Source organism: Coturnix japonica, chromosome 34 (genome assembly GCF_054131305.1).
Source record: "Coturnix japonica strain WE chromosome 34, WE-NBRP24, whole genome shotgun sequence".
NCBI lineage: Eukaryota > Metazoa > Chordata > Aves > Galliformes > Phasianidae > Coturnix > Coturnix japonica.
The window spans coordinates 3,983,252-3,995,794 of NC_140696.1; the positions used below are offsets into that span (position 1 = coordinate 3,983,252).

Sequence of the window (12,543 nt, forward strand, 5' to 3'; positions counted from 1 at the left end):
ATTTATCAGCGTTCCCTGGGCAGCACTAGGAGCTGTGCACAGCCAGGCAAAGCAGCTGTGCCTTCATTGCAGAGCTTCAGGGCTTGCTTCTCTGCTTCTGCTGTGCTCTATGAATTCTACTGCTGCTTATTAGACCATAGGAACCGTTTGGCTGCACCCAGTGCACGTACATTATAATGTTGTCAACAAAGCAATGATAGCTGTGAGAAATGGGGGAGTTGGAGAGGAAGGATCTTGCTCAAAATGCTGGGAGGATACTGGGGGAGTGCCCTGTTCTTGTACCTTGGCTGTGTTAGAGGCTGTTGAGATAGCACTGGGGCTCAGAGAACTCTCCTCTCCTTGTCAGAAAACCCAACGGATGCCCCCAACTGCTCCCGGTACTACCAGTTCCAGTGTGGGAATGGGCACTGCATCCCCAACCAGTGGAAGTGTGATGGAGAGAACGACTGCGGGGACTGGTCGGATGAGAAGGAGTGTGAAGGTGAGTGTCCCTGATGCTGCACTGAGGCTGCACCCCAGTGTCCTGCACCAGCTCTGGGGCCTCTAAAATCCCTCACAAATGGGCTGTGTGCATGTTCTGCCTGCCTGAAAATCCCAATTGGGATCCAGACGCAGATAACACCACGTCTTGCCATGCCTTCCCCACTCCCTTCTGCTGGTGGTGCTCTGATACCCTGTCCGGTGTCTTTCAGGCTCCCCACTCCTTCCCATCACCACTGCCATCCCTCCCACCTGCCTCCCCAACCATTTTCGATGCGGCAGCGGCGCCTGCATCACCAACAGCTGGGTGTGTGATGGGTACCGCGACTGCGCCGACGGCTCCGACGAGGATGGCTGTCCCACCTCCCGTAAGCATCCTCACCTCAATCCTCCTCTATCACGGCTGGGGACCTCCTCTATCCTCCTCTATCACGGGAGGGGAGGGAACTGGGGTGGCTTTTCAGCTCATACCTGCACTGAAGGTACCTGCAGAGCAGTTGCTTTCTCAGCCCTCTGCAGTCAGCAATGAGGATAGTTCAGGCAGCCCAGCTAGCTGCTAGATGGGAGGACATTGCCATCTAGTGGAGCCGGCACCAATGCCATGTAATGAACTTCGGATCGCTGTCGGTGCTGCTGGGTTCTCTCCTCGCTTCTCCCACCCGCAGACCCCAATGTGACCGCCAGCCCCCCAGCGCCTCGTGGTCGCTGCAGCAGAGCCGAGTTCGAATGCCAGCAGCTGCATAAATGCATCCCCAACTGGAAGCGTTGTGATGGCCGGAGGGACTGCCAGGATGGCACCGACGAGAGGAGCTGCCGTGAGTGTGGGGCTGAGAGCATCATATCTGGTTCTATCCCTTGGGATGCTCTGTGTGGGGATGGGAAGGGTTAATGCTGGTGGAATCCTGGCAGTAAAAGTGGGGAAAATAGCCCTACATGCCAATGTTGTGGTTGGTTTTTTTCCCATTAGAAGTCCAGCTATTAATTTTATAGAATCGTTGAGTCATTTAGATTGGAAAATGCCCATGAGATCATTGAGCCCAACCATGCCAACCATGATCCAGCACTCCATATCCAACCATGATGTGACACTATGAGTCCATCACTGAACCACATCCCTAAGCACCATGTCCACACATCACTTAAATACCTTCAGGGATGGTGACTTCCCTGCACCAGGTCCTTCTGGTGGTGGACATGATCATGGTAGAATATGCAGCAGGGTGGAGATAGGGCTGTTAATGGCACTCTGTGCTCCATCCATGCATCATTCCTGCTTTGACACCAGCACTCAGCCCCATCCCTGCAGGGACCTTCCCTGCACTGAGCCCTGCACCCTTTCTGCTTGCAGCAACGCACAGCTCGCTGTCGTGCCCCCAGGGATACCGCTGTGAGGATGGGGAGGCCTGTCTGCTGGCGACCGAGCGCTGCGATGGGTACCTGGACTGCTCTGATGGCAGCGACGAGAGGAACTGCACGGGTGAGCTGCAGTCTGACCATGCACAGTGTCAATGCTCCCTTCAGTCAGTTTCTGCCTCCATGGGTTGGCAGTGGAACTGAACTCCTGTTCTGGGCAAAGGGCTGAATTCCCTCCTGCAGGTTCACACTCTCTGTTTTAGATGATACCATTGTGTACAAGGTACAGAACCTACAATGGACGGCCGACTTCTCTGGTGCCATCACCCTGACCTGGGCTCGGCCAAAGAGGATGTCCTCAACCTCCTGTGTCTACAACGTGTATTACAGGTACCCCACTGCCTCGCTGTTTGTATTGGGTGAAGGGCAGAAGCATGAGCACAGACATCAGTGATTGATGGGCTGATGGTTGGACTGGATGGTCTTAGTGATCTTTCCAACCTTAATGGTTCCATGATCAGCACATGTATTTACAGCAAGGCCCTGTACTGAATCAGATTTCAAAAGACAGAGCTTTGCAATCTATTTCTAGTTGGAAAATCTTCTAGTGCTTCAATGCAAAGCGGCCCCCAAAATAGCTGCAGCTATGGGACCTTTGTGAAAAGCTGCCTTTGTTTCTTTCAGACTGTTTACTCTACAGAAATGTGGGTATTATTGGGTGTTCTGTTCCTGCTTGGGTCTTGTCTTTGTGGGACCGCTAACAATGAGAACAAAGTCAAGAAATTAGAGCACAGCAGTGAGGGCAAACCTCAGAGGATGGTGATGGTGCCAATAAGGCACCGAGCTACACTTAGTTCAGACTCTGAAACAGCTTTCCAAGCTGGTGGTGGGCTTTGCTGCCCAGAAAACTAAGCAGCATGCTCTTAAAATACAAATTGATTACATGTCCCCCTCTGTCACCAAGTACATCCCTGACTGAAGGGGTTTGAATCTCGTGCAGAACGGTCGGGGAAAGCATCTGGAAGGTTCTGGAAACCCACAGCAACAAAACCAGCAGCGTGTTGAAGGTCCTCAAGCCTGACTGCACCTACCAGGTGAAGGTGCAAGTGCAGTGTCTCAGCAGAGTCTACAATACCAATGACTTCATCACCCTGCGGGTACCCGAAGGATGTAAGCAGAGCTGTGTGGTTTTAGCTGGAGTTTGGGAGGGGTTCATAAAAAGCAATGAACCAGCACAACTAGCATCACTGCTATCACTAGAAGCATCCATTGGCCCAGTGAGGGTTGAGCAGGGCTTGGGGCACACCAGAAGACCACGTCTACCCTCTGCTTTGTTGGCAGACCCTGCCCTCCTGTTGCTGCTTCTCAGATGACAGCTGTGATCAATCCTAATGCTTGTGCTTCTCCCCCCAGTGCCGGACGCTCCCTTTAACCTCCAGTTGGCCCTCAAAAAAGAAGCTGAGGGGGTGGTGTTGTGCAGCTGGAGTGCCCCTGTGAATGCCCACGGCCTCATACGGGAATTCATTGTGAGTCCTGCTGCTGTTCTGAGCACAGACATCTGCATGGGGCTGGAGGGACATGAATGGTGTGTTGAGAGCAACGTTATGGGGCTGTAGACAGCAACACAAACTCAAAACCACTATTTTCTTTCTTGTTTCCTTTGTAAGCTTGATTAATTATTTTTGGCATAGAAAGACCTACAGAATTGTTGACCCTGGAGTTCTCATCCCCAGTTTTGGTGCTTGTAGGTGGAATACAGCAGCAGCGGTTCCAAGGAGTGGTCATCCCTCAGAACCACCAAGAACTACACTGAGATCAAGAACTTACAGGTCAACACATTGTACACAGTTCGGGTGAGCATCTTCGGAGCTCAGTCTATAGGAGAGCTCTGCACTACCTCATTACTGTTTGCTAAGCAGTTCAAGTCTTGTGCAGCCAACTAATTGCTGGAGAAGCATGATGTTAAACTCCAGCCTTTTAATGTCAGCCCTCTGTGGGGTGCTGGCATTTGCACTGGCAATGTGTATAGATTTAAGACCAGAGTTGTGCCCCTTGATTTGCTTTTCCACCCAAGAGGCCAGGCTGTGTTATGAAACCTATTCTACCAATTTCCCATTCTGGTGTCACTGCAACTGCTCCAGATCTGGGGCAGAGATAAATTTGCTCCTGAATGAATGGCTGCAAAGAGCAGCAGGTAGGTGTGGAGAAGGCACACATGTGTCAGAGTCTGGGTGATTGCTAATAGAATGGACAAGAAGTGAAAGTGTGCCAGCCCTGGGGAATGTACACTGCCAGTGTCCATGTGCAAGATGAACATGGGTACCTATGGATACAGGCATGATTCTTACCTGCATTGGGGCTGATCCATTCTGTTCCATGGTTATAGGATTTTATAAGAGAGAGGTTATCTGCAGAATGGATGCCCATTCCTCCATTTAGATTCTTTTAATTGACTTAAAGTGGTCTGCTTTATCTCTGTAATAAGCATTTTATTGCCAAGTAATGAAGCTATTGTTTGCTTCAAAGTCCTTTTCCCTGAACTCCACCTTGCCCATAACCTTGCTCTAACCTTGCTCTGTTTGCATCATGTCTTGCTGGTGGCATTCATTCACATTAACTGACCGTCTCATTTGGAAGGTTGCTGCGGTGACCAGTCGAGGAGTGGGAAATTGGAGCGTCTCTAAATCCATCACCACCATCAAAGGCAAAGGTGAGTGCTGTTCTTTCAGTAAACATTGCTGTACATCGCTCAAAGGGCTGCAGGCAGATTGCCATTGATTCATATAGGTCCTACCTTGGGCTGGGCAGGGTGCACCTCCACCAGCTCTTCCAGCATCACTCATTGAGAGAATACTTGCTAATTCATCCCCTTCTTGCTTGTGATTGTGATAGTTGCTGCATTTCCTGTAGATTAAGCCCTAAAAGACTACTGAGGTTCCCAGAAACTCTCGCTGTGTTGTGGTCTGACAGTAGGTAAACTCAAACAAGGCAATAAATTGTTTCCGTCTGAAGTGCTGTTTGATAAGCCTTTTGAAGTCATTTGTATTCCTGACAAGACTTTCTCCTAGTCTACATTCTGATGTCAGAATTGCCTGCTTTCTAGTTTGTTAGATAAAAGTGCACACTCACGGTGTTGACAAAGAAAGGGAAGAAAACATCGTGCTACTAAAAATGCAGAATCCATGATTGTGTGAAATATGGGAACACCTGATCATTGGAGATAGTTGGAAAGCGGAGGTAGAAGAGCCATCAGAACTCTCTATGAAGTTTCTTGGGATTGCAATAACAGCCATTTCTTCCTTTCCTTCCAGTCATTCCTCCACCTGTCATACGCATTGAGGGCTTCACTGAGGACTCCATAAGCTTCAGCCTAAAAATGAATACTAATATCAAGGTAAAATTGTACTCTTTACTTCTGAAACATCAGTAACAGAAAAGTTGGATGAGTGGTAAATACTGGATGGAGTAAGCTATCACCCAGTTAAGTACTGCAGTCATTTTGTGAAACTAATTATTCCATTCCCATTCATTACTTGCTACTCATCAGCTGTCCCAGCTCTCTTAATTAGGATGGAAAATATGACTTAAAGACATAAGTGATGACTCTTTCACTGCATCCAAAATAGCTGAGCTTATGTCAGTTCATATCGTGTGCCATCTCTGCTTGACAGGTCAGCGGTTACGTTGTCAACATCTACTGGACATTTGATGCACACAGGCAGGAAAGAAGAACTCTGACCATAGAAGGAGAAAAGTCAGTCCAAAAAGGTAAATTGTTCAGATGTAAAGTCTTACTTTGGTCACCCCCAAATGGAGGGTGTCTGAGGCCATCTAATGCTGCTGACCACTTCCTGATGCTTTCACCATGCCTCACCTAACAGTGCAAATCTCTTTCCTTGCTCAGTGGCCAACCTGACAGCTCACACCCCCTATGAAATCTCTGCTTGGGCTAAGACAGAGCTAGGTGACAGCCCTCTGTCTTTTGTGCACGTTGTGACCAGCGGGACGAGACCCATCCCACCAAGTCTCAAGGCCAGGGCCATCAACCAGACAGCAGTGGAGTGCACCTGGACCGGTCCGAGGGATGTTGTAAGGCCCTGAGGTTCTCTTTTCTCACTCACTGGGATGGGGTCTTGGCAGATCAGAGCTAAACTTGGTCCCAGGAGGAACATATCCCTAAGGAACAGCAGCACACCAAGGTTTGGGTGGGAGCTCCATGCCATGACAAGCTTTGTACCATCCCTCTTGTCCTCTCCTCTGCAGGTCTATGGCATCTTCTATGCTACATCCTTCCTTGAGCTCTACAGGAGCCCTCACAACACCACCACAACCTTCCACAATGCCACTGTCATTGTGCAGCGGGATGAGCAGTACCTGTTCTTGGTAGGCTGCTTTTCTGATCCCCTCCTACCCCCACGATGGGCTCACATTTGGCACCGAAGCCTGAAGGCACTGCACTAACTGCTGGGTCATCCCTTCAAGGTCCGTGTGATGTCTCCCTACCAAGGGCCACCGTCTGACTACGTCGTGGTGAAGATGATCCCTGACAACCGGCTGCCCCCGAGGCACCTCCATGCAGTGCTCACAGGCAAGACCTTCACCATCATCAAGTGGGAATCTCCCTACGATTCACCCAACCAGGACATGGTAGGACCTCAAAACCTTCTCCTCTTCCTTTGCACACAAAGCCCTTGTTCAGTGACAGATCCCTGCCCCATCATCAACTTACCCTTCCTAAGCTGGTGCCCAGGCTGTAGCAGCAAAGGTTTGCTAGCGAGTCTGCAGGAAAGTGAGACCTGTCATTCACTGTGCCTGCCTTTTCTCCCCTTCAGTTGTATGCTGTTGCAGTTAAGGATTTAGTAAGAAAAACAGATAAAATCTACAAAGTGAAAACACGGAACAGCACGGTGGAGTACACCATTAAGAAACTCGAACCAGGAGGCAAATACCACGTGATTGTTCAACTGGGAAACATGAGCAAAGAAGCCAGCATGATGATTAACACGGGTAAAGGAACAAGTATTGATACGAAATGCCATCCTGTTGTAAAAGCCACCAGCAGACCCTACCAGCCATCCCCTCCCCTCCAGCACAGCCTGCACTATGCTGACAAATAAAGCCCCCCACCCCTCTCAGAAGTGCCCCCCTTGCTGTTTTCTCAACCAGAAAACAAGTGGCACTCCTATTCCAACCTAAACTTCCTCCTGTTTTCTCTCATTTGCAGTTCCACTCTCTGCACCGGATGCCTTAAAAATTATAGCAGAAAATGACCACATTCTGCTCTTTTGGAAGAGTTTGGCTTTAAAGGAAAGCAATTTCAACGAGAGCCGGGTAAGGGGCACTGGGGCACTCTCCCCCATCCTACAGGCAGCATTTCATTAATGCTGGGAGCAGAGTTGCTTGCAGGACTCCTGCCATTACCCTGTAAATAGAACAGGATGCTCAGCTCCCTGAGAGACCCTGATGGGCCGTGTCGTTGTTTTCACCCCACTCAGGGTTACGAGGTTCTCATGTTTGACAGCCTGGTGAACCGCACGGCCTATCTTGGGAACACTACTGAGAACTTCTTCAAAGTTTCCAACCTGAAGACAGGTCACAACTACTCCTTTGCGGTCCGGGCCAGGTGTCTGTATGGTGGGCAGATGTGTGGGGAGCTGGCCACGCTTCTCTATGATGAGCTGGGAGCTGGTAAGTCACTGGCACAGCCCCCTCTTCCTCCATGAACACTACTAACAAAAGCCTCAAGAATGGATCCAACAGGAGATAGCGGAGTATTATACAAATGGCCACTTGGTGGCTTTGCATCCTAGCAGGTCTGTATAAAAGAAACCATCCTGAAGTTGTAGGATGGAAACGTTAGCAAGTTGGATGCATTCGGGTTGGGTTTGTTCCACAAAAACCCACAGCCTTTGAACACTGCACAAGTAGCAGCAGGAGAAATGTCATGTTGGTTACAAGTGGTGCAACCCTGCTTCCCTGCTCTGTAGGTGAAGACTCCTCTGAATCCAAAATGGGCAGATCCACTGACGTGGCTGCCATCGTGGTCCCCATCCTGTTCCTGCTGCTGGTGGCCCTGGGGGCTGGCTTTGTGGTGCTCTATACAAGGCACCGCCGGCTGCAGAGCAGCTTCACTGCCTTTGCCAACAGCCACTACAGCTCCCGCCTGGGCTCGGCCATCTTCTCATCAGGGGACGACTTAGGTATGTAGAATCCAAGAGTTGTATTATTGTTGAGGTTGGGAAAGAGCCTTAGGATCATTAGGTCCTGCCAGCAGCCTAGCATAACTCATGGGGTCTGAATTGGGATCTCAGGTACCCCACATCAACACACAACCTAAATCCTTTATCATGCTTTGGGACGTCTTTAATGTTAAAATCCTTATGGGCTTGATCTGATTCTAAGATCTATAAACCTGTCCCAGGGTGAATGTTGTTAATAGCTTCACTTAAACATCCCCCTCTAATGAAAATTCATTAAAACCTGGACAACAACCATTAAGAGCCACATGATGGTTTGTTTTCCAGGAGATGAGGATGATGAGGCTCCCATGATAACTGGATTTTCAGATGATGTCCCCATGGTCATCGCATGAAGCGCGTTTCTGACTGTAAAAACCAAATGGTGTAAATATTTTATTTGATAAGAAAAAAAAAAGAAAAAATAGTCGATTGTTTATTTTAAAAAATGCACTTTGAGTTGCAATATGTTATTTTTCTATGGGCCAAAAAAAAAAAAGGAAGAAACACTTTGTAGTAATCAACTGTGAATTGCAAACTAGTTTGGTTTAGTAACAAATTGCTTTGATTTAACATTGATTTAGTCTTACAAGGCTATGCTTGCTGGGCATGCTTTTAAGTCTGTGAGATATTTTCTGTTTACTAAATTGGCTACTCAATTTATTTTTCTAAGACAAGAATAAATTTATTTTACAAAAATTCAGGAGATTATATATGTAGAGAGAGAAGTAATACAGTCCCTGAAGGTTTTGCTTTTACTTAAGAAAAAGAATTGATAATCCTTTGGACTTTGTTTTATATGAAGTAATTTTTGTTGTGTTAATTTATTGGGAAATCTGCTCGAGAACAGATTTCTGAAGCCGTCAGACGTTGTACACATTGTTGTGTAGGACATGTGCCACTTTATCTTGCGAGGCAGTAGCATCTTGGCATCCCCACCATTGTTCTTGCCACGAGGATAGCAATCCTTAGTTTCACGTGTTCTTCCCCTCATTCAGAGGCTCTCTCAGCAGTGGTGTAATCAATCTGTAATTCATGTCAGCAATGTCAATGTGAGAAATCGCCACTGCCTTAGCACTTCATTCCCAGGAAAGCTCTCCCCGTGTTGCTGCTCGAGGTGGGAAGATGTTGGAGGGATGGAAGGGGACCTCCACCAGCTCTGCAGTCACAGAGCTGCAGGTACCACGCATCTCCACTCATCAGTCTTTGCTTTCCTTCATCATCGTAGCTGCAGTTGCACCTTCTGCTTCTGAATAACATATCTATAATATATCCCTATCACTCATCATGCCACACGTGCTATAGACATAATACTGGCTACACAGCAGTAGAAATGTCTTTTTCCCATCACTGAAATTATTGTTTAGGTGATTCTCCCCTCCAATCCCACTACTTGCCAACCCATATGAGCAGGTGCCCACAGCTCATGCTTGGCCATACTCTATATATGCAAAGCCCAGGAGCTCTGTGCCAGTGCAAAGAGAGCACACTGTCTTGTCGTACTGGTTCCTTGGTTTAAACCCAAAGTATTTTTGCTGTGTAAACTGCAGTCTTCCTACAGATGAAACAAGAGAGGCCAACTATGTTTTGATACGCAACCAACCTGTTTAATTTCACTTACAGAAGATGTATAAAGCGTTGAGGTTCTGTAGGGTTTGATACGCTATAGAAATACTGACTCTATTTTTAATTACTGGTGTTCTCATCCTCATTGACAGATTTCCGCCCTAGAGTTGGGACCAGATTTTAGGAGCAGCAGTTGCAATACTTGTACCATGTTTGAGGGTCAGACACTATTCTTGGGTAGAAATCTTGAGTAGTTCGATCAGCATGTATATCTGCTGCAGGGAGAGCAGACCCTGACCCAGAAGCAAAATGATCCTATAGATATAAATAAGAAGATTTATTATGTTTAAGCAAGGATGGGGGAGGCAGAAAGCAGAGATAGAAGCATTGCATCCCTTCCTTGTTAAGTAAATATTAATCCTGGTGCAGGTATCTGAGAACTGCAGTGTGGTATCCCAGAAGGTGGTACCTTCAGAGAGTGGGTAATAAGTAAATACTGCTGCTCTGCTCCCCTGGGGAAAGCTCTGCTCGAGGGAGGGCTGCAGAAGGCAAATGCCAAAGGGGAACCTTGTAGCCACTTTGCATTCTGCAGCAATCCCTCGGCTGGATGCTTTCAGCTGGGGATGGGTCACCTCTGGCCACAATGAAAGGCTCCTTTGTGCTGTGATGCTGTGAGCACTGCCAGGAGGCGGTCTGCTGGAATACCAGCATCCAGAAATGCCCCCAGTGCAATGCAGTGAAGGCCTGTGCACTGCAGCCCTTGACTTTGTGTAGAGCTCCTGCACTTCTGATCACTGCAATGCAATACTCGGGCACTCCCTCACAGTGCAAAAATCCCCGCTGTGCTCTCAGCAAAGCAACTTTACAGGGCTAGTGTATTTTATATATAAATAGAGAAGTCTAAGCTCCAGGCAGGGAATGGGTGGGATAGATGCAGTTCTGGGTAAATTGTATATTTTTATGAACTTCTGAAGCACGGTATCTTGTTCACAGAGATGTATATGGGGCGGGAGGGCTCTGGTGTACATATGGTACATGGATGTGGATGCATATTTTGTTCCTTTTTTATTTATCTTTTTGTTTTTTCAGTAGCTTGATGCAATGGGACGCGAATCCTTTCCCTTCTGGAGGTGGCCTGGGTTGACCTGATGGAAACCCAGGAAAATGTTGGGATCTGTAAGGGGAAAAAGGGTATGGGAGACACAGGCACTGGGGGGAGCTTCTGGTACCTGTGTTTGAGCCCACTGAAGATGCTGGCTGGTGTTCTTAAGTCCATTTGAACAACAAACTGAGGCTGTAAAGGTCCTTAGTGCTCTCAGGTCAGAGCAGAGGTCACAAAATGTGAAATCTTTATTTGTAGAGGCAGACTTCAGCAGTTCAAAAGTGGAAAGGTAATACACCATTCAGGAAAGACCCAAATGGCATTTCCCCAAACGACTTTCAATCTCTTTCAAATGGACTTCAGAACAGACTGGGTGCCATGGAGTTATTTACTCTGGGGTCCTGAGAGCTCCTGGTACAGCCCTAACAGTGACAGCCTTAGGGTGGGCTCCAAGCAGCCCAGTGAAGCCAGTAGTAGAATCCACTTCTAATCAGGTTCCCTGAGTGATGTTTAATACTGTACTGTTTGAATTGCTACTCTGTGTCTTTCCTTTTTTCCCCTCCATTCACTGATTTCTGCTGTGTTATTATTGCACAATTTTGAAGGAATTTTTTGTCTGTTTTTTTTCTTCTCCCCCCCCCCTCCAATCTTAATAATAAAAACGGACTGGGTGAATAAAACAGCTCCTGGTTTTCCAAAATCATTAGTGAACCTTTCATGCAATAAAAGGCAAAGCATTCCTCTGAACCAGCTTTTTGCATCCCGTTCCCATGCTGCACAAGATGCCACTGCTTTCCCATTGCTGTTGGCAAGCACACCTGACACCCCGGCAGCTACAGGCAAAGCAGAGTTACGACTCACAGAGAGGTAATGAGCAGGCAGCAGTCTGTTCACACATACCTCATGCTTTAACCTACATAATTAGAAAGGCAACATGTGAGCATGGTGGACGTCGCCGAGGCACGCAGGCATCTTAAGTGTTGCACTTCATTAGTGTTTAGCTTAAGGCAACATTAACAAACAGCCGTTCCTTCCTCCCCCGTCGCTTCCTTCCTCATGAATGAAGCTGACTTTTTCCCTGTCGTTGCTGAAACAGATCTCTCCCCCTGGAGGTACGAGAAGTGACACCTCATTCCCATGCACCCACTTCTCTCTCCAAGGCAGCCAGGTGCACGGTCAGGACAGAGACATCTCCATCTTGCACCCTGATGGAGCTGTGGGTGTCCCTGTTCTTTGCAGGGGAGTTGGACCAGATGGCCTTTAAAGGTCCTTTCCATCTCAAATGATTCTATGCTGCTATGACTTGCAGAAGCCCTTCCCAGTGGGTGTTAAGCATTTCACCAAATAGATGCACTCTGATGTTGAGTGAGTGCAGCTGAAGGTCTGGCTCACTGCTCCTCTTTTGAGTAAGCAACCCAAGTTCCTCATGCCAGACTCCTGAATGTTTCTCATTCAGGATGAGATGAAATAACTGAGGATATTTCTCAGCAGAATGCAAGCTGGAATTCAGGATGGGGAGCCAAGAGCTCCTAGATAGCCCAGCCCCTCCTGTATGGAGGGAAGGGATGGTCTGTGGGAAGGAAAGAGCTGTGCTAACCATCCATACTAACCATGCCCTGCCACGAGCCCCTCAACCTGCCAAGTGTGGGACATGAGTAAAACATCAGCCTGGGCTCTTATAGTGCACGTTTCTTTCTTCACTGTGAATTATCAGCACTCAGAAGCCCACATCCTCTGGATCCTCATGGCTGAGCTCACCCAGTGCCTGGAAGCATCACCCTGCCCAGGACCTGACCTCCTGTTTGG

At 48.0% G+C, this 12,543-nt stretch overlaps 1 protein-coding gene across 2 annotated transcripts in view; it reads left to right on the plus strand.

Moving 5' to 3' along the window:
• SORL1 (sortilin related receptor 1) overlaps nt 1-11,419 on the plus strand; it is a 32,192-nt gene extending 20,773 nt beyond the window's left edge. The window contains exons 30-49 of one of the 2 annotated variants that reach the window (XR_014938249.1): nt 347-481; nt 693-848; nt 1,146-1,295; nt 1,829-1,957; nt 2,097-2,223; nt 2,834-3,003; nt 3,247-3,359; nt 3,582-3,686; nt 4,471-4,543; nt 5,145-5,227; nt 5,505-5,601; nt 5,738-5,922; nt 6,097-6,216; nt 6,316-6,480; nt 6,666-6,840; nt 7,058-7,164; nt 7,329-7,521; nt 7,821-8,033; nt 8,358-9,248; nt 10,725-11,419. Coding sequence is in view for 1 of the 2 variants with exons in the window: in XM_015884157.3 (XP_015739643.2) it covers nt 347-481; nt 693-848; nt 1,146-1,295; nt 1,829-1,957; nt 2,097-2,223; nt 2,834-3,003; nt 3,247-3,359; nt 3,582-3,686; nt 4,471-4,543; nt 5,145-5,227; nt 5,505-5,601; nt 5,738-5,922; nt 6,097-6,216; nt 6,316-6,480; nt 6,666-6,840; nt 7,058-7,164; nt 7,329-7,521; nt 7,821-8,033; nt 8,358-8,425 (2,564 nt within the window). In the remaining variant the exon portion in view is untranslated. Of the gene's footprint in view, nt 1-346; nt 482-692; nt 849-1,145; nt 1,296-1,828; nt 1,958-2,096; nt 2,224-2,833; nt 3,004-3,246; nt 3,360-3,581; nt 3,687-4,470; nt 4,544-5,144; nt 5,228-5,504; nt 5,602-5,737; nt 5,923-6,096; nt 6,217-6,315; nt 6,481-6,665; nt 6,841-7,057; nt 7,165-7,328; nt 7,522-7,820; nt 8,034-8,357 lie in introns of both variants that reach the window. The other variant, XM_015884157.3, reaches the window with a different exon arrangement.
• Nucleotides 11,420-12,543: the final 1,124 nt, after the last annotated feature.